The sequence below is a fragment of the Vulpes lagopus genome, chromosome 9, assembly GCF_018345385.1.
Source record: "Vulpes lagopus strain Blue_001 chromosome 9, ASM1834538v1, whole genome shotgun sequence".
Classification (NCBI taxonomy): Eukaryota; Metazoa; Chordata; class Mammalia; order Carnivora; family Canidae; genus Vulpes; species Vulpes lagopus.
In genome coordinates, this window is record NC_054832.1 from 36875979 (window position 1) to 36901993 (window position 26015).

General features: G+C 34.5%; 1 protein-coding gene across 11 annotated transcripts in view; it reads right to left on the reverse strand.

Annotated features, from left to right (window-relative positions):
• Window positions 1–26015, reverse strand: part of VPS13B (vacuolar protein sorting 13 homolog B) — a 739627-nt gene that overhangs the window by 273912 nt on the left and 439700 nt on the right. For 10 of the 11 annotated variants that reach the window (XM_041768645.1, XM_041768640.1, XM_041768643.1 and 7 more), the window contains one exon: window positions 1813–2016. In XM_041768645.1, coding sequence (XP_041624579.1) covers window positions 1813–2016 — 204 coding nt within the window. Of the gene's footprint in view, window positions 1–1812; window positions 2017–25320; window positions 25449–26015 lie in introns of those variants that run through there. The other variant, XR_005989852.1, reaches the window with a different exon arrangement.

Consider the following 26015-nt stretch of genomic DNA (forward strand, 5'->3'; position numbering starts at 1 on the left):
AGAGCTTTGTGCCAGGGATAAATCAATGGACTGGATAAAGTTCTATCCTTGGGACCCAGACAAAGTACATAGATAATTAGAATTAAATATTTCAAGTGATATGTTAAGAGCACACAGAAGGGGAACTCAACTCCTCTCCGAAAGGCTCAGGGGAAGACTTCCTGAGGCTTGATGAATGGATGGGAGTTAGGCCAGTGAATAGGGTGGGTTAAGAGAGTTCCAGGCAGAGATCACATCAAGGCCTAGCAGTACGTGACACACCATATTTTCAGGAGGCTGAAAGAAGCTCATTATGAATAGTTACAAGGAAATTAGAAAAGAGTACAGGTATCTAAAGAAGCATCTTATATAGAGTATAGACTACCATCTGGTACTTGGTTTTAGGCACATTATTTAACCTGGTTATGCCTCAGTTTCCTCATATAGAATTAGGGAAAATAGTTCTTACCTCATAGCATTACTACAACAATTAATTTAAATAAGTTAGGTAAAGCGATGTCTTTTATAATCTCTTATTAAAGTTGTTGCTATTATTAATGCCAAGACATAAATACAGTTTTGGGGGGCAAAAGGGCTGAACTCCAAAACAATCAGCACTGTAAAAGTCAGACAATAAAGTCTACATAAACACAATGTTTTAAAGAGATTCAGTCAAATAAACTGCCATGGTGTGTTATAAGTAACAGAAGTTAGTAAATCTTACAAGCAAAAAAAAAAAAAAAAAGAGGGCAGCCCCGGTGGAGCAGCGGTTTAGTGCCGCCTGCAACCCAGGGCATGATCCTGGAGACCCTGGATCGAGTCCCACGTCAGGCTCTCTGCATGGTGCCTGCTTCTCCCTCTGCCTGTGTCTCTCCCTCTCTCTCTCTGTGTGTGTCTCTATGAATAAATAAATAAAAAACTTTAAAAAAAGAAGAAGAAGAAGAAGAAAGAAAAATGAAAAAACAGCACTTTTTAAAACCATAATGACCTCCAGGTTAACAATATCAAAAGTATTTTTAATGCCTAGTGTCTTTGTTCTATGAACAAACAATTATTCATCAATTGTTTCCTAGAACACATGTTCTACCTAACTGATGAGAAACCACAAGTAGACTGGGTGAAACGGCAACGGCTCTCTACAAATCTTATAGGCTCACATTCAGGGCTAATTCCTTCAAAAATGTTCTCTGTGAACATAGGTGGACTAAAAAATTAAAGCAACCTACAGCTTTTGTTACTTTTCTCCTTTTATCATCATCAATAGAAAAGAGAGACTTTAAAAAAAAAATCTGACCTTTCTTGAATACAATGGATTGCAAGAGAAAATGTGAATGTATCCTTAGCCTGAAGTAGAACCTTTCATCAAATAGCAAGCTTTAAAAAAAGTGCTGACAAGTGGTGTCTGGGTGACTCAATTCGTTAAGTATCTGCCTTCTGCTCATGTCCTGATCCCAGAGCCCTGGGATCAAGTCCTGGGATCGAGCCTCATATCCGGCTCCCTCCTCAGTGGGGATCTGCTTTTCCCTCTCCTTTGGCCCCTCATTCATGCTTGCACATGTTCTCTCTTGCTCACTCCTTGTCAAATAAATAAATGAAATATTTTTTTTAAATGCTGACACAATCTTAAACTTGTAATAATTACAGTGTAACAATGCTAGCAGATTTCCAAGCAAAATCATTAGCTATACTTACCAAAATATATTTTACATCAGTCCTGAAATGCAAAAGTGGTACCCAAACACTTAGGTTGGGTATGCTGAAGATTGCATCACCAACTGTTCTTCTGGCAATGAAATATTAGAAAGTGCAGAACATTTCCCACTAATTTCCTACCTGCTGGCCATATTCCATTCAAGGGCTGGATTTTGAGAATTTCTTTCACTCTCTGTTAGCACTCCTCCTGTGCCACTTTCCTTCTCTGGTTTTAGTTGATCCCACTGTGCAGTACCTATATTGATGGAATGCAGGTCTATTTGGTATTGTCTATCTTCAATTTCTGATCCAGGGTCTCGAAGAATTCCCAAGTTCAAAGCTCTCCTATAAAGGCAATGATAAAATGTAAATAAATAAAATAATCTATTTATTTTATTCACTAACATAGCATCATTACCATTTTATCCCCCTTTGGATTCCTGATGGATTCACTGTGCTGATCAAATTTCTGAGGCAGGTATTAGGAAGTAACCACATTGGATGACTTGAAAACGTACCCCAAACTTATCATGTACAGTAATCTACCCTACAATGATTTTTTATATTTTCCAGCATTGTACGGTTTTCCTAAGTACTTTCACATACATGATTCCAGTCCTTGAGATGCTGGGAAGGCTCTATTTTTATCTCCATTTTTACTAAAGAGAAAATAATTCAGAGAGATTGAAAGACTCAGACAAAGGTAGTAAGGTAGTTTGTGACAAAACCACAACTTAAACCCAGGTTTTCTGACTCAATACCCAGTCTTCTTTCCAATGCTAATCACCTACCTTCCTTAGGCCTTTCAAGTCCTGAGAGGAAAGGGGATAGAGCTTTGTCAATCTCCTGCACTTACCCACCCCTAGCCCTCTATTCTTTTAATAACCCAGGTGTCACATAGACTGCGCTGTTTGCTGATGGTGACACACAATAAGGATTACTTGCCCATACACAGTTGAAACTTTGATCTTACTGGACCGAATGCTAAGCAAATGACTAAAAATATCAGTAGCATATAGCTAAATTAGAAGAAGTGAATTGTTAAATTTTTTGTGAGGCTTTTAGAATGAGAATAGCAAGGCAATATGGTAGGAAGAAAAGAACTGGGTTCAGGGTTCAGAGACCAGATAAACCTAAGTGTGTGTAAAAAACTTTTTAGTTTTGTTGGGTCACAGATGCTTTAAAGTGAGTCATCAAAAGGAAAATAACACTAGGCCTTTATAAAAGTTTCAAGGAACACAAAAATTTAAATAATATGGAGACTAAAAGTGATTTTATTAGTACAAATATTAAAAAAATCTACAACTGCAGCTATTAGAAAAAAATACAATTACATCAACCGAACATGAATGAAATGAATTAGGGGAGTAGGGGTGGAGTGGGGAGGTGGCGGGTGAGGAGAAGGAAGCATAGGTCCTGGTGTGAAAACTATAGGAAGTGGGTACGAGTCTGATAAAGACTAAGCCATGGCAAATGAGCACTGTGGGTCAGACTATGCCCAGAGGTTGGTCAAATAACGACAGCTCAAAATGGCAGGTATCTGGGCCAGCTGTTCAAGGAATGGAGACAGCATCTACTGGGCCAGGCAAGGTGAGGCTGAGACTAATGAATTCAAGTGAAGAGAGGAGCACAGGAAGAACTGGAATTGAATGAGCAGGCCGTTCAGGTAGACAGGTATCAGAGGGAGTTACAATAAGGATCAGGGAAACAAATAGATACTGGTCTAGAAACCACAGCAGGAGCCAGAGAAAGATGAATGAATTCTCATTCTTAAGGTAAAGCTCAACCTATTGTTGTTTCTCCTTCCCTTCTCTTTTCTAACTCAGAAGAAATGCATTCTAGGAATGGGCAGGCAAAGAAAAACAGCCTAAAATTTTACTTGAACGAAATAATTATATTAGAAATACAGCCTATAAAAGGGAACATGAGCCTTTTCAATTTGTCCTAATGAGAGCAAAAAAAAAAAAAAAAAAAAAAAAGAATTCATGATGGTGGGGAGCAAGTAACACTTAGAATATCCCCATTTTGGTAGAATGCTCTCCTTTCATTTGAATATTGGTATAATTCTGCTTAAAGGTCCATCTCAGACTTTACGTTCTACGAAGACTTTCCTGAACAACCTTTCTCCAAACTCATCTCTCCCAAATCTGTGCTATCGGTAAATACTGTTTTAATCACTGACTTGAACGGATGCAAATGTGGACAAATATAAAATGATTCTCCACAGCAGTAAGAGTACAGTTTTTAAATAGCAAACTTTTGATTTGGATGCACATAAGTTTAGACATACAGCAAATCTCTTGGGCAGCTAGTGGCCTAGCCTGTTTCTTAGATTATAAAAGTTACATTTCTTTATATTTTAAACTAGCCAATACTTTTTACATTTTAAATAAATTCCCTAAATATATTTTTAAGGTGAACTAAAGTACTTTAAGAATCCTTGAAGAAAAAGTATGTCAGGAAGTACAATCAGTGCTATGTTAAAAGACAAAGTAACTCAGCCCAGCATTAACATCAGTCTATTTTCCTTGGCACATGGGCACTGTGTAATCACAAGATTACAACCACTCAACACTGGATTTCATCACAGTTTTTCATATAGGCTTGAAATTCCCCATATTTTTTCTTGGTTTTAGATTGAGCTTTAGATCTCCCATCTATCTGTGGAAAACATGACTTCTCACAGGTTCTTCTTCCCTATGCAAATGGTTTTTATAATGAGCGATAGCCAGATAGATCTGAACATGCTAAACTTTAAAATTCTAAACTTTTTAAGAATCAGGGTTGGAGATTTTATATTCTCTCCTTTTGTTTGAAATTAAATAATCTGTCATTTTAACCTGATTTGAAAGTTGTGAAATATATAATATTTGGGTATATTAAGTCCAACTTAAAAGTTAATTGCAAAGCATTTAAATCTGAGTTATAGAAAATAGGTTAAGTGAAAGATTCACATGACATTTATCCTTAGACTTTCCAATGATCATGAGCTGAGAGCAATTACTTAACTTCTCTGTGCTTAGTTATTTCAATAACTAAATACAGAGATAAATAAAATATATGATGAAGTTAAACTATAAAGAGGTCCCTTATAAATTTTATGACCATTTCTGAATAGAATCCTAAATGATTCTGAAAGAATAGCATATCTAATCATCAACTAATCATAAATGCATAGGCACCAAGAATAAAACAAAGTCTACTCTTCTAATTATGAAAAACCATAATGAAAACTATAAAGATAAATGATCTTTAGTATTTCCAGGGTCACCTGTTTCTAAAATATGGCGTTATTAAAGACCCTGAATGAACCTCCGGACTCAAACAACTAGTATGCTTGAAAAAAATTTAAAGTATCTTTTTAAACACATCTCAGAGCTGGCACCAGCGAACGAAACCTTAAAGTCCCGCTTCCACTCCCCAACACCCACAGCTCCAAACAAAACCAGGAAAACTAATAAATAAGCACCTGACAAAGCCAGCTTTTGCTCTTAAGGTTTCTGCTGAATCCTGAAAACACTGATTTTCTGCTCTGCTAACTTCACAGGACATAAGCTCAAGGCCCACCCAAGATGATAAATCAACTTAATTACAAATCCTACATATAAAGCTGGGGTCACAAAGGGTTACATAAGCAGTGAAAGTGTGAATTAAAAATAGCCCTTCTAGGGAGCCTCTTGGTGAAAGAACAGTTTTGTATTGCAATGGTGGTTACAAGAATCTACATATGTAATAAAATTGCACAGAACTACGCATATATAAACACAAAGGAGTACACCTAGAACTGCAGAATCTGAATACAGCCGTAGATTACAATGATGTCAATTTCCTGGTTTTGAATTGAGCTATAGTTATGCAGGAGTTATGAAGACTTGAAAACTACAAAACCCCTAGAAGAAAACAGGAGGTAAGCTCCTTGGCATCTGTCTTGGAAATGATTTCTTTGGTTTGACACCAAAAGCAAAAGGCAACAAATGCAAAAATAAGTAAGTGGGAGTACACCAAACTAAAAAGCTTCTGCTTAGCAAAGAAAAATATCAACAAAATGAAGACAACCACTGAAATAGGAGAAAATTTTGCAAATCATGTATCTGACGAGGAGTTTTGTCAGTTTTGTCATACAAGGTACTCAAACAACTAAATAGCAAAAATAAAATAACCAATTTAAAAATGGGCAAAGATCTGAAATAAACATTTTTCCTAAGACATATAATAAATGGCCAACAGGTAGATGAAAAGGTACTCAGTTTGGGGCAGTGAAAATACTCTGTACGATACTGTGATTGTGGATAACGTGTCTTGTATTATTCATCTGTCCAAAACTATAGAATGTATAACACAAAGAGTGAATCCTAAACATAAACCATGGACTTTGGGTGATTATGATGTGTCAGTGTAGGTTCATCAATTTTAACTATGTACAACTTTGGTGGGTGGGGGATGTTGGTAAGGCTCAAAATTAATGAGTTAAACTTAAAAAGACAGAATAAACTAAAAAAAAATAGAGGAAAGGAAATAAGAACAGAAATCAATGAAATAAAAAAGAGAAGGATCAACAATGCCTAAAATATATCAACCTCTAGTATTCAAGGAAAAAAGAAAGAGCTAAAGATAGGAAGCCTAATAAGTTTATATTTGTAATAAAAAAAACTGATGCTGTAGAGATTAAAAAGATAAGGGGATATTAGAAAGGTTTCTAGGAACAAAGAGTTTACAATTAATTATGGAAAAAAATCTCTCCTCTAACATTGCTGTCCCTGAAGATATAAAGGTTGTGCCCTCTCATTTCTTCTACCAAATATAATGCTACTTCTCCTTTTGCAAGCTCTTTTTCTATGTAAAAATGACTACTTTAAAACTATATCTTGACAGTTAAAATTGCTGCTAATGTCATAACTACTGAAAAGCAACCAAGTTCCTCCCTCCAAGTGCCTTACTCAAGACTGTCAAAACTCTATCTTCCCGTCTAAATGACCAATAAGCAAACTTGCATTCATTCATTCAAAGAATATTTATTTAGTGAGCTGCATGCTAGTTTCCATGACAGGCCACAGAGAAACTGGCTTCCTCTGTGGACCCTGCCCTAATACAGCTTATAGTCTAGTTGGGAATCCACAGGCAATTGCAAAAACTGTTAATGCTAGAAAAGGTGAGGTATAGAATGCAAATGGGACCCCTGACCCAAAACTAGGGGGCTCAGAAAAGAAGCAGCATTGTTTAAAGGAGTTAAGAAAAGCCCAATATTATTTCATATAATGAAAAAAGTTAAACAAAAATTATTGCAGGCAGAGGAAACACAACAGGTTCAAAGGCTCACAGATATGAGAGAGCAGCAAATGCAGAAAACCTGAAGATGTTCTGCATGGTTGGAGAGAAGTATGGAAGGAAGTAAAGCCATAGGCTAGTGAGTCATAGACAGGCCCTTCCATCACAAAGTGTCTGAGAACTGCAGGAGGCCCAGCCTTTGTGGGTGATGGGGTGTAGCGCACAGGTCAGGCTTGCCTAGCAAATTAGTATTTTCTCCTCCACCAAAAACGTGACAGAAACTTTGTAGTAGCACAGTAGTCAAGAGTAGAGAAAGAGAGGCGCCTGGGTGGCTCAGTTGGTTAAGCATCTGCCTTTGGCCCAGGTCATGATCCCAGGGTCCTGGAATCGAACGCCATGCCGGGCTCCTCACTCAGTGGGGAGCCTGCTTCTCTCTCTCCTGCTTGTTCTCTGCTAAATAAATAAATAAATAAATAAATAAATAAATAAATAAATAAAATCTTAAAAAAGAAAAAGAGTAGAGAAAGATCTGAATTTGTCTTATAAAATTATAAGAATTAAGTGAGATAAGGAGCCTAGCACAGAACTTGCCACAACATAAAATCCTCAGTAACTGTTAGGAAAAAAAAAATCATTCTACTTTGATTCTAAGATTCTGTAGAAAATATTAAATAATAGTGAAATGATTAGAAAGTGAGAGGAAAAAGACTTACCTGGATAAAGCATACATTCAGATTATGAAAAAAACAAAAGCCCAAGCAAACAGCACCACTTACCTTCCATTTAATTAATCAAACTGAGTGAATTCTATCCAAATTTTCTAATTTGATCGGTTTCATTAATCTAAAAACATTTTAGTAGCATGCCAGGTTAGTTTTAATAAACCCCCTACTTTCTAAGACAAGAAACAGTTTGTTGTAGACAATTTAGGCCAATTAAAAATACAGTTGCATCTTTGAGAAACACATTTTCTTCAATTTTTTAGCCTCTTGAAATAACAGATCTAGGAAACAACATATTCCTGTGTGTTTTCCCAAGTATATTTAAATTACTCTTAACAAAAACTATAGGTAGGCTATTTGGCTCATTAGGTTAATAGGTCAAATATACTTTAAAGAATTAGTTCATATTCACAAACTTTACAAGTTTGGTTTGGTTTTCCTCTGACAAAAATGAATACCGGGTAAGTTTTTTTAGACTTAGATAATAAAATCTAATTTTTCTTTCGAATTCCCTGATCCCTCTGACTTATTTTCAATTCTTTAAAGTCCGAAAACATACAGTGGCACATTGATTTACTTCATTTTCTACAAAATACTTGATTTTATTTCTCAACTTGAAATATTCACTAATTTTTATTTTTTAAAGTATAAGATACCCATTTGTTTCATGGATACTTAAAGCCTATTCCAGTCATTATAGAACACTGAAAGTACTTTATTTTTCAGTATTAAATTTAAAAAAACATTCAAAATATTTTTGCTGTAATACCACATATTACCTCATATTAGCACTGCGAGCAAGATGTCTTATGAAAGATGTATTTAACTAGGTCTTTTTTAAAGGTATAAATACATACAGACAATTTGATAATTTATTTTCATTTTTTCAAATGCTGGAAGTAATTTTACAACTTTTAAAATGTGATTTTCCCTAAGTAAATGACTTTATAACTTAATAATAGCCTGTTAGAAGTAAAAAATAATTTGATTTCAAACCAAAAGTAAAAAATACATTTTAATTAAGAAAGCTTTGATTGAGCACACTATATTTTCACAGCATAACAACTACAAAATCTTTAGAGCAAAGAATTCTACTAAAATGATACTTTGCTACATAACTCATCATAGGAAAAGAACTTTGTGGCTTTAGTGAGGACCAGGATGCCTAATATTAATAATGTCTACCTTACAAAATATAATGAACAACCTAAGTAATCAATGGATGAATGGAAAAAGACGTGATATACATATACAAGCAGTGGAACACATTATTCAATCATAAACATACATACACATACACACACACACACACAAAAATCATTTGTGACAACATGGATTGACCTTGAAGGCATTATGCTAAGTAAAATAAGTCAGAAAAATAAATATTGTCTGATCTCATTTATATGTACAATCAAAAATAACAAAGATGGAGAAAGAAATCACACTCAGTTATCAGGGGAAAGGCACAGGGAAAGTGAGAATTGGAGAAACATGGTTAAAGGGAACAAACTTCCAGTTCTAGCACATAACAGTGCTAGGGATGTAATTAATGTATATGATGACTACAGTTAACATTGCTGTATGATCTATAGGAAAGTTGTAAGAGAATAAATCCTAAGAGTTCTCATCTCATGGAGAAAATTTCCCCCTTTATTCTTTAGCTTTTTTCTTTTTATTGCATCTATATGAAAAGATGGATATTAGCTGAACCTATTGTCTTACTCATTTCACACTATATGTAAAATCAAACCATCATACTGTACATCTTATTGGTATTTCTCAATAAAACTGGGAAAACCAAATACATACAAACTTATAAGTAGTTTTGGGGATCTAGTATACAGCATAGTGATGATAGTTAACAGTATACAGATCTTAAGAATTCTCATAAAAAAGATAACTATAAAATGATGGATGTGTTAATTAGCTTGACTGTGGTAATAGTTTCAAAATATACACCTACATTATTACTTTGTAGACCTTAAACATATACAATTTTTATTTCTCAATTTATCTTAATAAAGCTGGGAGAAAATACATGAAAATATCTTAATAAGAAAAGTGTAAATTGTTTCACTTCCTAATTTTTTCCTAGAAATGTTTGATATCATAAATAGAATCAAATTTTCTTGTCTCAAACTCACATACCTCTAAAAGCTCTATGAACTTTGCTCTTTCTCCTTATTACAGTCTTTAAGACCTTTTAGCAATTCAAATCAGGAAGGGTGTGGGTCAAGATGCCCATAACTTCCTTGCCTTTAACACAAAAAGCTGCTTTATTGGCTAAAATGTAGGAGTTATAATTGTAATTGCTTTGCCCTTCCGAAACTCATCTCCCATACCATTTGAACCATTCAGCAGGTGGTGTAGGAGGCTAAACTAAAGTCTGCAATAGTCAATAATATAATCATAAGGAACCAAAGAAGACTTTAAGTATATAACAGGAAACATAGCTTTAATGTTTTCCTTTTTAAATTGATTTAGTCTGGGTCAGGCCTTTTGTATGTTTACATAAGGAACAGCTCATGTTGAACCATTTAGACTGCTCACTGCTGAACAGGCATATCTTGGGAGTTCACTGTAAAGAAATAAAATTCATTACTTACAGCTCAGTTGAGATCTACAAAACATTAAACAAGCCAGAAAATAGGAATGTAAAAATAAGTAAAATTTATATACGTTGATTAAATGTCTCCATTTTTATCACCAAGTATCTATAATGACAGTAATTTTGACAGTATACTGGGCAGGGGATGTAAAAGTTGACCATCAGGTCTGAGGACTACTGCTGATCTCCATGACCAATGACTTAGGGCCAGGGTTCTCATCCTTAGAGCGCAGAAGAATCACCTGGGAGCTTGTTAAAAATGTTAAGTTCTCACCTACAGAAAATTCTGATTCAGCAGGTCTGGACTGAGGCTGAGGAATATGCCTTCTCCTTTGTTTGTTTGTTTTAATGTAACTAGCATTTTTATTGATTTTAATACCAAATTCTAATACTGGGAGTCACTTCTTTGACCTGGAACATCATGTCTCTGGTATCTGAAGTGAAAGGAGCAAGAACCAGTAAATCCAAGGCTATTTTATAAAACAAAGAAATTAACACTTGTACTGCTTCTGTCACAGAATTGTATAGAGGAAACACCTCTTCTCTTCAAGGCCAAGATCTTTGTTAATTTACTCCACCCTTGAAAGCTGGGTCAGTGTCTATTTTCTCACTTCCGTGTATGTAGCCATAGGCCTTTACACATAGTAGACTTCTAATATATGAAGTTGAATATAAAAAATACCCTTCTTTGTTCCTTTCATTTCCCTCAGGGACTGTAAAACAATCATTCTTTTTCTTTTTCTTCCCTGTATATTTTTCTTCTTTTCAGACAAAACTATGTTGAGTTAGTCTCCTTATGAGAGAGAGAGGCTCTCCCTATGACCCTGCATCCTCTCTAGGTATCCCCTCTTTTCTCTCACATTCCCTTTTAGCCAGAAACTTATTTTTCTCTCAGTATTTCAATTTCTTCATAATTTATTTTCTCTTAACCATAAACAATCAAGTGTCACCACTTCTTCTCTAAAATTTTCCTGGAAAAGATGCCCAACTGATTTTCTAATTATCAGATCGAGTGGACGACTTTTAGCCATTAACTCACCTAACCTTTCTTGGTATTTGACAATTCAAAGTGGCAGTCTAGCATCCACAGACTTAGCCTGCCTGGATGGATAATTCTAGCTCTGCCACCTACCATTGGGTGTCTCTCGGCAAATTAAAGTGTCTGTGCTTCATTTTATTCATCTGAAAAGTGAACTCACTGAAGGGAGTCAAATGAATTACTCCATGCAAAGTAATACCTGACACAGAGTAAATGATTAATATATATCGGAAGCTCTTATTATAACAATTTTTCCTCATCATTAAAATGTTCTTCCATGACATGGTGTACTTCCACATTCCCTCAAATATTCTTCTTTAATCTCCTTTATTGGATTCTCTTCTATTTGCCCTTCCAATATTAGTGACTAAGGCTCCATCTTCAGATTTTATGTTTTATATACATTCAGTAGCAGGATTGATTCACATATGCCAGTATATGTACTTCTCTATTAAATCTCCAGTGAAAGAGATAGGTTTCCCAGGATCCTCTTACATTTTCTGGCCCAGCCCACTCTATGATGAATGGCATATGTTTAAAAGACAGTTGGCTACCATGGTAGCCATGGTAGAACTACCATGGTAGTTCTATGGTCAAAGAAAGTACAGTACAATTAAACTATATTAACATAAATTTTATTAAGATTTTATTTTTAAATAATCTCTACACCCATTGTAGGCTTCAAACTTACAACCCCCAAGATCAAGAGTCACATGTTCTACTGATTAATATCAGCCAGGCACCACAAGAGCATGAATTTTAATGTCACAATTATATTCAAATTCTGGTTCTACCGTACAAGATAGATTTCCTTGGAGAAGTCAGCTAGCTTAGTGAATATCAGTTTCCTCTTTAAGGGGATAATGGTACCAGTTACATAAGATTACTTTAGTTGATTAAATCAGGTAATTTTAATTAACATGTTTACTAATTATACATGACACTTGGTTATTGTTATTACTATAATGGATATGAAAGAAGCTATTGGTCTGCTTTCAAACTGAATCCACTGCTCTCACTTACTCTGTATTATAAAATCCATAAGTACACTGAGGATACAGAGACTTCAGTTTGAACAAATATACCCTACAATAATTCCTTGAGTATAAACAGAACATTATGTAAGAAAATGATTCCTCTATATTTCTAGTCCAAGTGATAAAATGCACACTAAAATATGAATCATGAATTTCATATTCTCAAAAGAGACAGAGGTTTATGAAGATAAAGGAGCAAGAATAGATTTATCCAATAAATAATTTATTTTCTAAGAATTTCAGATCTTTCGGAAACTAAAATTCATTTTCAATTAGTACAAACTTTAATAAATAAGAAATTTTACATTAATAAATGGTTTTATGATGGGGCAGTAACAAAACTCACCTTATTTCAGTTATACAAATATTAAATGATCATGTGCACAAATGCACAAAATAGGAGTATAATGTAATAATATGAAAGTAGTATTTACCAATTCTTTTTTTTTTCCATGGCTAAATTATAGAGAATTTCATTGGTATATAGAATATTTCTTTCTGTTTAAAATTTCTCAGAGTATTCTCACTGGTTAAGATAGTAAGAGGCTAGATTTTTACATTCTATCTTAAGGAAAATGTGAACTTTGAAGTTTTTTTGTTTTTTTTCTCCAGGAAACAGTCAGATTTGAGGTGGTAAGTCCTCTTTGGCTCACAAATGCTATACATGGGATATACGTTAGCAAAATGATTTAAGAAGATATAGGTATACAATGTATGGTCAATGTGAAAAGTATAACAAACTATCCCAAACAACTCTCATCACATTAGAAATACATTCTAAAGAAATGAATTAACTGAATATGCACTGCACTGAAAAATTTGTTGGTGATTAAAGAATCCATATGTGATCTCAGAGAAATTACTGAGAGACATACTAGAATATAGAGAAATGGGAATGCTACTTCAATTTTGTAAACAAATTATGTTACTGATCTGTTTTTAAAGATTTATTTGAAAAAAAAAATAAAGATTTATTTGTTTTAGAGAAAGAGAGCAAGTGAGTACAGGGGGAAGAGCAGAGAGAGAAGGAGACAAACTGAAGCCAACTTCCCAATGAGCATGGAACCCAACATGGGGCTCAATTTCATGATTCTGAGATTATGACCTGAGCTGAAATCAAGAGTTGGATGCTTAACTGACTGAGCCACCCAGGCACCCCTATGTCACTGATCTTTAACAACACTGATTGTTCATTCGTCAGGTTTTTGAGCACTTAAGAACAGAAAGTGATACATATTAAGAGTCGTACGAATTAACTATTAAATCAAGCCAAACTGACTCCTTTTTTTGGTTATATTGTCATGAAAACACTGAGAAAGCAACATCACTATTATAAAGCATAATGTTATAAAGCTGTGCAAATGACTAGGTTTAATACTTTTTAAAATACATTGGAGAAATACAGAAATACAGACTTGACAAAAACATAGTAAAAATGGATTTAGAACTGGCTTAATACCAAATCCAAATAATAACTAGTTGGAGTCAAGTTCCTAATAATATGACAGAGGATTTGGCTCAATTCAATAGTTTTTATCATTAATTTTAATGAATTCATATAAATCAGTCTTATCAAATTTTCAAGTGACAAAGATATATATATGACATATATAATATCTCAAAATATTGGAACAGAGTCAAAACTAAGAAGATGAAATTTAAGTACAAAATTCCATACAGAGGTTCAAATAGCCATCTCTACAAGTACAGGATGTGAAAAAGATTGCTTGACAACACTTCATAAGAAAAAGACCAACAACAAAAGAAAGCCTAGAAAAGTTGGGCTGTCTTATGAGAAAGAAAAAAAAATATCAAAACCATTGCCAAATGTCATTGTAGCCTTTTAATTTTTAAATAGCATACCACACACCACACACATACTGCAAAGTTTCACAGGATTAGTCAAGCTCTTCTATTACACTAGTAAAGTAGTGCAATTCTTAAATATTATTCTTTCGTTAATTTTTAAACATTCAATTTTAGAATGAATTTTATTTGCATAGTTTCAATTCAAATAATAATATGCCATAATTCCTTGACAACATGAGATCAAAGAGAATTTTTTTAGAATGTTATGATATTATATTACAGGTATGTTTACATAAAATCCTCACAGATTTCCAAAACATGCAAGTACCTGGTATAAAAGTTAACTTCATTTATATATTAGAATCCAGAATGGTCTTACTTAGCAGTATATTTTGCTATAATTCCCACATACGTGACTTAGAAAAGCAAATTATAAATTTAGTAAAATCCTGCATTCTTTAGGTTTATTTAAATTTCGTTTCTCTAAGCTTCTAAAGATGGTAATATAGATGAAATTTATATCATGTCCTTGTTAAAGAGACAGACCTCCTACTTGCTTCTAGTGTTTCTAAACATATCTCTGCAACATTTCTGATTTCTGATTCTTCTATAAAATCTACCATGGCTTAAAAAAAAAAATCTACCATGGCTGAAAATCAACTCCTATTACATAAATCATGAACCATCCAGACTTCAGTTCCAACTGTGTTAACATCCTTCTTTATTCAGATATTCTTCAAATCTTTATTTAGTTTTTTTTCATTCTGTTTACTCAAAATAATTGGTCTTAGTAGTTAACGGGCTGGCTATTTTCAAATCCAATTTGAGTATCCTATTTGAAACTTTCTATAAAATTCGCCTACCATTTTAACATTGTCTTTTTTTTTTTTTTAATAATCCATCATTAACCATTATCTCTTACTCTTAAAATTATGTTTATAAAAAAACAATCATAATTCCTTCCTTTCAAAAATCACCATTCAAATCAGGATTCAGAATTGGCTCCCCATTATTCAATATCTCCACTAAAGACTTTCAGCAATAACAACACTATTTGTTATTATTTATACTGGTAAATAATTAAAACTGAAGTTTGAAAAGACTGTTCCATGACACAGAGAAATAATCATAGTGCACTATTAAATAGGAAAGGCAAGTTCTTACTACCTTTATAAATATCTTCTATAATAAGAAAATATTTTTAGCCTTGTAAAAATATTTATAAAAAAAAGCAAACTATAGCTGAATTAGTTGGACCACATGTAGCATAGTCCTCATATTAAGTTGCTTGGGAAATTTTTGATATGATTTCTAACAAAGCCATCCCATTTATCCCTCACTAAATTTATCTTTATTAGTATGCCTAATTCTAGCACTTAAACCTTTTTCTCTTTAATTACTTTATTCCACATCATTCTAGAGCCATATCTTTTGACTATAAATATAAATATTAAATATAAATATAAATGCCATACCTTTTGACTATAAATTCGGGCTTTTATACACTTAACAATAGGAGAACTGGTTGTCAAAATAAAATGTAAGATTATACTTTATTATAAATATATAGATGGGTGAAAAACTGAGAGATTTCAGATTAAGTTAAATAAAGACAATATTAAAAAAATAAAGACAATATTTCTAAGAATATAGACGAGAGCAGATTTACAATAAGACATTTGACAGGGGAGGGAGCCTTTAAGCTGGTATATAACAAATCAACTTTTGTTTTTTAAACATTACCATATTATTTTATGCAGTTTATAACATGTTATGTGAGTTGCTTCAGACCAACAAATATTACAAAATTGGGGCTAAGAAGTCAAGATTCTCAAATTTACATAAAATAAACATTAAGCAACACTCTAGTTGTGAAGCAAAATAGTAGTTTTAAAAAATGCATCAATAGTTTGGGAAATCTCTTAATACGTGATCTTAAAAATATGAATATTTTAACATGTAAAATAATCAGAATAAAGATGGTTTAAGGAAAGGTACTAGTCAATAATATTCCAGTCAGTAATCAGTACACAGTCTGACATTTGATTTAAAAGTCTGGTATAGGGATCCCTGGGTGGCGCAGCGGTTTAGCGCCTGCCTTTGGCCCAGGGCGCGATCCTGGAGACCCGGGATCGAATCCCACATCGGGCTCCCGGTGCATGGAGCCTGCTTCTCCCTCTGCCTGTGTCTCTGCCTCTCTCTCTCTCTCTCTCTCTCTGTGACTATCATAAATAATAAAATAAAAATTAAAAAAAAAAAGTCTGGTATATTCTCCCTATCGTATGGTAGAGTACTACCCTTCTGTCACCATGTATTAGAAGACACAAACCTACACATCTAATCATAATGAGCATCTCAGCATTGAAGTATTGCCTTTAGTTGCACAGAGCCAATATTTTTACCTAAGGGTCTTCCACTCACTTCTAGTCCTAAGACAATCTTTTTTGCAGTGCCTAATATAACAGTAGTAATAAAGAACAAAACAAAAAAATCAGTATTAATGCTAAGTGTTGATCAAAATGTAGAGCAATGGCAACTCTCACATTGAGTTACTGGAAAGGTGAACCTGATACAATCACTTTAAAGAACAATTTGGTGATACTTAGCAGCACTGAGGTTATGCCAAACCTATGACTTAGCAATTCCACTGCTTGATCTATACCCTAGAGCCCCTGCTGTAACAATACAATTGCCACTCGCTGCATGTGTCTATTGAAAATTAAGTCAATTAAAATTCAACACAATTTTTAAAATTTAGTTCCTCAGTTGTAGCCATTACAGTGTAAGTGTTCAAGTCACATTCAGCTAATGGCTACTGTATAAGAGCAGATACGGAACATTCCCGTGATCACAAGAAGTTCTTTTGTAAAGCACCACTCTAGAGAGACTATTATATGTGTAGTCAAGAAGAATACTGAAGAATATTCATCCCTCTATGCAATAGAGAAAAACTGAGAACTTAAATGCCTGTTATTAGAAGAAAAGAAAAACATCTGACATACTGATGCAATGGATAATTAAAAAGAAGTAAAAATCCATGAATGATGTTAGGAATATCCGAGTGATGGTTACGGTAGAGTTGAAAAAAAAAAAAAGCAAGTTGCAGAACAGAGGTAGGTAGTGGGTATAAAATGTACTTTCTTATTTTGTATATTGTTTTGACACAGTTGCTTCAATGAACACTATTTTAATTATTACAGTTTTGCAGTATATCTTGAAATCTAAGATTATACCTCTGGCTCTGTTCTTAAGATTGCTTTGGCTATTAGGGACTTTTGTGGTTACATACAAATTTTAGGACTGTTTGTTCTAGTTCTGTGAAAATGCTTTGGTATTTTTTTGACAGGGATCGCATTAAATCTATAGGTTGCTTTGGGTGGATATTTTAACAATATTGGTTCTCCCAATCCATGAACATGGAATAGATTTCTGTTTTTGTTATCTTCCAATTTCTTTCATCAGTGTTTTATAGTTTTTGTCTTTCATCTCAAATTTATTTCTAGGTATTTTATTCTTTTGGTGCAATTACAAATGGGGCGGTTTTCTTAATTTTTCTTTTTTTTTAAATAATTTACTTATTTATTTGAGAGAGAGAGCATGGGGTGGCAAGGTGCAGAGGGAGAAGCAAATTCCCCTCTGAGTAGGGAGCCCAACACAGTGCTTGATCCCAGGACCCCGGAATCATGACCTGAGCCAAAGGCAGACACTTAACCGCTGAGCCACCCAGGCGCCCCTTAATTTTCTTTCTGCTTGTTCGTTATGATATATACAAATGTAAGACACTTCTATGTAATAATTTTGTAACCTGCAACTTTACTAAATATATTTATCAGTTGTAGGCATTTTTTGGTGGAGTCTTTAGGGTTTTCTATATACAGTGTCAGGTCATCTGCAAATTGTGACAGTTATACTTCTTATCAATTTGGATGCCTTCTTTGCCTTCCTTATCTGACTGCTGTGGCTAGGACTTCCAATACAATGTTAGATAAAGTGGTGAGTGGCATCCTTTGTCTTGTTGCTGATCTTAGAGGAAAAAGTCTCAATTTTCCACCATTGGGTACAAGGTTAGCTCTGGGTTTTCCATATATGGCCTTTATTATACTGAGGTATGTTTCCTTTAAACCTACTTTGTTGAGAGTTTTTCTCCTGAATGGATGTTGTACTTTGTCAAATGTTTTGCATCTATTGAGATGATCATGTGTTTTTTATCCTTTCTCTTGTTAATGTGATTTATCATGTTGCCTGATTTGTAAATATTAAACCACTTTTGCATTTCTGTAACAAATCCTACCTGACTGTGGTTAATGATTTTGTGTGTGTGTGTGTGTGCGCGCGTGTATTGTTGGATTTGGTTTGCTAATTTTTTGTTGTGGATTTTTGAGTCTATGTTAATCTGAGATACTGGCCTGTAGTTTTCTTTCTTTCTTTCTTTCTTTTTTTTTTAAAGATTTTATTTATTTATTCATGAGAGACACAGAAAGAGAGAGAGGCAGAGACACAGGCAGAGGGAGAAGCAGGCTCCATGCAGGAAGCCTGACGTAGGACTTAATCCCAGGTCTCCAGGATCACGCCCCAGGCCAAAGGCAGGCGCGCTAAACCGCTGAGCCACCCAGGGAACCCCCAGTTTTCTTTTTTTGTAGTGTCTTTATCTGATTTTGGTATCAGGGCAATGCTGGTCTTGTAGAATGAATTCAGAAGCTTTTATTTGTTTTCTATTTTTTGGAATAGTTTGAAGAGAATAGGTATTAACTCTTCTGTAAATGCTTAAATGTAAAAGCAAAATTAAACTGTGGGACTACATCAAAATAAAAAACTTTTATACAGCAAGATAAATCATGAACAAAACAGAAAGGCAACCTACTGAATGAGGGAAGGTATTTACAAATGATATATATCTGATAAAAGGTTAATATCCAAAATATACAAAGAACTTATACAACTCAATACCCCAAAAAACAAATAAACAAATTTTAAAAATGGGCAGAGGATCTGCATAGACGTATTTCCATAAAGACAGAGATGGCCAACAAACACATGAAACGATGCTCAACATCACTATCAGGGAAATGCAAATCAAAACCACAATGACATATCACCTCATACCTGTCAGAATGATTAAAAGGAAAATACAAGAAATAACAAGTGTTGGCAAGGGTGTGGAGAAAGGAGAACCTTCTTGCACTATTGGTAAGAATGCAAACTGGTGCAGTCACTGTGGAAAACAGTACAGAGGTTTCTCAAAAAATTAAGAATAGAATTACCATATGATCCAGTAATTCCCCTATTGGGTATTTACCACACAAAGAATACAAAAATACTAATTTGAAAAGATATATGCATCCCTATTGCAGTATTATTTACAACAGCCAAGATAGTGAAGCAATTGAAATATCCACTGGTAGATGAAGGGGTAAAGAAGATGTGGTTTACATAAGCAAAAGAATATTCCCCAGTCATAAAAAAAAAATGAAATCTTGCCATTTGCAGCAACATGGGTAGACCCAAAGGCTATACTGCTAAGTGAAGTCAGTCAGTCAGAGAAAGACAAATACCATATGATTTTACTTATCTGTGGAAATTAAGAGATAAAAAAAAAGAGAGAGAAATAAAAACCAGATACTTAAATATAGAGAACAAACTGGTATTTGCCAGAGGGGAGCTGGGTGTGGGGATGGGCAAAACAGGTGAATGGGATTAAGGAGTTCACTTACAGTGACGAGCTCTAAGTAATGTATAGAATGTGAATCATTATATTGTACAACTGAAACATAATACTGTGTTAATTAACCTTGAATAAAAAAAGGTGGGGGAGGGGCTAGAAGAATTACAATGTAGTGGTTAAGAGCTCAAGTTAGCTGTATGATCTTGAGCAACCATAAGTTTCGTTTTTTCTACTGTGAAATGTGAATAACAGTACCAAGGAATGCCTAGGGTTGAACAGAAAGTCAAAGGATATAAATGTGTAGAAGTACATTGTAAACTATAAAATACTATGAAATGTTAGGATTAAATATTTAGGGCCTAAACTACAAATTGGAAATTATCTGGGAGTTTTAAAGTAATACAAACCATTTGAGTACACTGGATAAGACAGGACTTTTGTGTGTGTGTGGTGCAAAACAAAATTTCCTAGTTTGTCAGTGATATTTTACTTAACTTTGCATAAGGACTAAAGGTGCAATCCTTTCCCCAATTTAACCAATATAGAACAGCCAGATTAAGTAATCATTTTAAAAATGTTCATTGTAATAATTACAACAGATTATATAAATAAGTACTCAGTAAATATTTCTGAATACTTACTATGTGCCAGATTCTGATGCTTTGGCATGTACTAATTTATTTAATCCTCATAACAATCCTGTGAAGTAGGTAGTATTATGTCTGCATTGCAGATTAGGAATTTTAGGCAGTTAAGCATCTTGCTTTGACCAAGGACATTCAACCAGTTGAGTGAAAACCTGAAACTTGAATCTGGGGAATCTGGTATCTGTATCTGCTCTCTTCAAACACCTATCATATGCTTAGCAAATCAGTCAGTAATCAGTACACAGTCTGACATTTGATTTAAAAGTTGGTATAGGGATCCCTGGGTGGCGCAGCGGTTTAGCGCCTGCCTTTGGCCCAGGGCGCGATCCTGGAGACCCGGGATCGAATCCCACATCGGGCTCCCGGTGCATGGAGCCTGCTTCTCCCTCTGCCTGTGTCTCTGCCTCTCTCTCTCTCTCTCTCTCTCTGTGACTATCATAAATAATAAAATAAAAATTAAAAAAAAAAAGTCTGGTATATTCTCCCTATCGTATGGTAGAGTACTACCCTTCTGTCACCATGTATTAGAAGACACAAACCTACACATCTAATCATAATGAGCATCTCAGCATTGAAGTATTGCCTTTAGTTGCACAGAGCCAATATTTTTACCTAAGGGTCTTCCACTCACTTCTAGTCCTAAGACAATCTTTTTTGCAGTGCCTAATATAACAGTAGTAATAAAGAACAAAACAAAAAAATCAGTATTAATGCTAAGTGTTGATCAAAATGTAGAGCAATGGCAACTCTCACATTGAGTTACTGGAAAGGTGAACCTGATACAATCACTTTAAAGAACAATTTGGTGATACTTAGCAGCACTGAGGTTATGCCAAACCTATGACTTAGCAATTCCACTGCTTGATCTATACCCTAGAGCCCCTGCTGTAACAATACAATTGCCACTCGCTGCATGTGTCTATTGAAAATTAAGTCAATTAAAATTCAACACAATTTTTAAAATTTAGTTCCTCAGTTGTAGCCATTACAGTGTAAGTGTTCAAGTCACATTCAGCTAATGGCTACTGTATAAGAGCAGATACGGAACATTCCCGTGATCACAAGAAGTTCTTTTGTAAAGCACCACTCTAGAGAGACTATTATATGTGTAGTCAAGAAGAATACTGAAGAATATTCATCCCTCTATGCAATAGAGAAAAACTGAGAACTTAAATGCCTGTTATTAGAAGAAAAGAAAAACATCTGACATACTGATGCAATGGATAATTAAAAAGAAGTAAAAATCCATGAATGATGTTAGGAATATCCGAGTGATGGTTACGGTAGAGTTGAAAAAAAAAAAAAGCAAGTTGCAGAACAGAGGTAGGTAGTGGGTATAAAATGTACTTTCTTATTTTGTATATTGTTTTGACACAGTTGCTTCAATGAACACTATTTTAATTATTACAGTTTTGCAGTATATCTTGAAATCTAAGATTATACCTCTGGCTCTGTTCTTAAGATTGCTTTGGCTATTAGGGACTTTTGTGGTTACATACAAATTTTAGGACTGTTTGTTCTAGTTCTGTGAAAATGCTTTGGTATTTTTTTGACAGGGATCGCATTAAATCTATAGGTTGCTTTGGGTGGATATTTTAACAATATTGGTTCTCCCAATCCATGAACATGGAATAGATTTCTGTTTTTGTTATCTTCCAATTTCTTTCATCAGTGTTTTATAGTTTTTGTCTTTCATCTCAAATTTATTTCTAGGTATTTTATTCTTTTGGTGCAATTACAAATGGGGCGGTTTTCTTAATTTTTCTTTTTTTTTAAATAATTTACTTATTTATTTGAGAGAGAGAGCATGGGGTGGCAAGGTGCAGAGGGAGAAGCAAATTCCCCTCTGAGTAGGGAGCCCAACACAGTGCTTGATCCCAGGACCCCGGAATCATGACCTGAGCCAAAGGCAGACACTTAACCGCTGAGCCACCCAGGCGCCCCTTAATTTTCTTTCTGCTTGTTCGTTATGATATATACAAATGTAAGACACTTCTATGTAATAATTTTGTAACCTGCAACTTTACTAAATATATTTATCAGTTGTAGGCATTTTTTGGTGGAGTCTTTAGGGTTTTCTATATACAGTGTCAGGTCATCTGCAAATTGTGACAGTTATACTTCTTATCAATTTGGATGCCTTCTTTGCCTTCCTTATCTGACTGCTGTGGCTAGGACTTCCAATACAATGTTAGATAAAGTGGTGAGTGGCATCCTTTGTCTTGTTGCTGATCTTAGAGGAAAAAGTCTCAATTTTCCACCATTGGGTACAAGGTTAGCTCTGGGTTTTCCATATATGGCCTTTATTATACTGAGGTATGTTTCCTTTAAACCTACTTTGTTGAGAGTTTTTCTCCTGAATGGATGTTGTACTTTGTCAAATGTTTTGCATCTATTGAGATGATCATGTGTTTTTTATCCTTTCTCTTGTTAATGTGATTTATCATGTTGCCTGATTTGTAAATATTAAACCACTTTTGCATTTCTGTAACAAATCCTACCTGACTGTGGTTAATGATTTTGTGTGTGTGTGTGTGTGCGCGCGTGTATTGTTGGATTTGGTTTGCTAATTTTTTGTTGTGGATTTTTGAGTCTATGTTAATCTGAGATACTGGCCTGTAGTTTTCTTTCTTTCTTTCTTTCTTTTTTTTTTAAAGATTTTATTTATTTATTCATGAGAGACACAGAAAGAGAGAGAGGCAGAGACACAGGCAGAGGGAGAAGCAGGCTCCATGCAGGAAGCCTGACGTAGGACTTAATCCCAGGTCTCCAGGATCACGCCCCAGGCCAAAGGCAGGCGCGCTAAACCGCTGAGCCACCCAGGGAACCCCCAGTTTTCTTTTTTTGTAGTGTCTTTATCTGATTTTGGTATCAGGGCAATGCTGGTCTTGTAGAATGAATTCAGAAGCTTTTATTTGTTTTCTATTTTTTGGAATAGTTTGAAGAGAATAGGTATTAACTCTTCTGTAAATGCTTAAATGTAAAAGCAAAATTAAACTGTGGGACTACATCAAAATAAAAAACTTTTATACAGCAAGATAAATCATGAACAAAACAGAAAGGCAACCTACTGAATGAGGGAAGGTATTTACAAATGATATATATCTGATAAAAGGTTAATATCCAAAATATACAAAGAACTTATACAACTCAATACCCCAAAAAACAAATAAACAAATTTTAAAAATGGGCAGAGGATCTGCATAGACGTATTTCCATAAAGACAGAGATGGCCAACAAACACATGAAACGATGCTCAACATCACTATCAGGGAAATGCAAATCAAAACCACAATGACATATCACCTCATACCTGTCAGAATGATTAAAAGGAAAATACAAGAAATAACAAGTGTTGGCAAGGGTGTGGAGAAAGGAGAACCTTCTTGCACTATTGGTAAGAATGCAAACTGGTGCAGTCACTGTGGAAAACAGTACAGAGGTTTCTCAAAAAATTAAGAATAGAATTACCATATGATCCAGTAATTCCCCTATTGGGTATTTACCACACAAAGAATACAAAAATACTAATTTGAAAAGATATATGCATCCCTATTGCAGTATTATTTACAACAGCCAAGATAGTGAAGCAATTGAAATATCCACTGGTAGATGAAGGGGTAAAGAAGATGTGGTTTACATAAGCAAAAGAATATTCCCCAGTCATAAAAAAAAAATGAAATCTTGCCATTTGCAGCAACATGGGTAGACCCAAAGGCTATACTGCTAAGTGAAGTCAGTCAGTCAGAGAAAGACAAATACCATATGATTTTACTTATCTGTGGAAATTAAGAGATAAAAAAAAAGAGAGAGAAATAAAAACCAGATACTTAAATATAGAGAACAAACTGGTATTTGCCAGAGGGGAGCTGGGTGTGGGGATGGGCAAAACAGGTGAATGGGATTAAGGAGTTCACTTACAGTGACGAGCTCTAAGTAATGTATAGAATGTGAATCATTATATTGTACAACTGAAACATAATACTGTGTTAATTAACCTTGAATAAAAAAAGGTGGGGGAGGGGCTAGAAGAATTACAATGTAGTGGTTAAGAGCTCAAGTTAGCTGTATGATCTTGAGCAACCATAAGTTTCGTTTTTTCTACTGTGAAATGTGAATAACAGTACCAAGGAATGCCTAGGGTTGAACAGAAAGTCAAAGGATATAAATGTGTAGAAGTACATTGTAAACTATAAAATACTATGAAATGTTAGGATTAAATATTTAGGGCCTAAACTACAAATTGGAAATTATCTGGGAGTTTTAAAGTAATACAAACCATTTGAGTACACTGGATAAGACAGGACTTTTGTGTGTGTGTGGTGCAAAACAAAATTTCCTAGTTTGTCAGTGATATTTTACTTAACTTTGCATAAGGACTAAAGGTGCAATCCTTTCCCCAATTTAACCAATATAGAACAGCCAGATTAAGTAATCATTTTAAAAATGTTCATTGTAATAATTACAACAGATTATATAAATAAGTACTCAGTAAATATTTCTGAATACTTACTATGTGCCAGATTCTGATGCTTTGGCATGTACTAATTTATTTAATCCTCATAACAATCCTGTGAAGTAGGTAGTATTATGTCTGCATTGCAGATTAGGAATTTTAGGCAGTTAAGCATCTTGCTTTGACCAAGGACATTCAACCAGTTGAGTGAAAACCTGAAACTTGAATCTGGGGAATCTGGTATCTGTATCTGCTCTCTTCAAACACCTATCATATGCTTAGCATTGTGTTTAATCCTCCAAAAATAGCGCAAACCTGGTCAGAAGTACCCAGTTAATGAAGCACAAATTCCTTAACCAGGAATTCAATGCTTCTACAATCTGATCACCATCACTTTTCCTTACCCTTCTCTCATTACACCCTTATAACCAAGCCTCTGATTAACAAGACTGCTCATTCTCTAAATGGGTCTCAACTAGTTATAAGTCCTCCATGGAGAATTCCTCTGGTTACCATGCCCCAAAAGACTTCTCTGTAAAAAAAAAAAAAAAAAATCTCTGTAACATCTATAATCAACATGTGACTAATTACATGGATATAAAATAGGACTCTCTGTGATTCTAAATGGCAATGTTGCAACAATGACATTCTAAGGATATTTCTGTCAATAATAAATGTACACAGTGTCAAGACATGTGCTACCTCTTTTCTAAGGCTTGGTAGTAGAATTTTCTTCTTTTGGAAGCTTTTCTCTATAGAAACTTAATCTCGTGGGGATCCCTGGGTGGCTCTGCGGTTTAGTGCCTGCCTTCGGCCCAGGGTGTGATCCTGGAGTCCCGGGATAGAGTCCCACATTGGGCTCCCTGCATGGAGCCTGCTTCTCCCTCTGCCTGTGTCTCTGCCTCTCTCTCTCTCTCTCTCTCTCTCTGTATCTCTCTTGAATAAATAAAATCTTAAAAAAAAAAAAAAAGAAATTTAATATCGTAAAATGAGATTCTAGAAAGATCTCAATTAAAACTAGGACCGAACACTATTCAGATTTCCAGAAATTAATAAGTTTAAATTATTATATATTACTATAGATAGGAATTCCAAATAC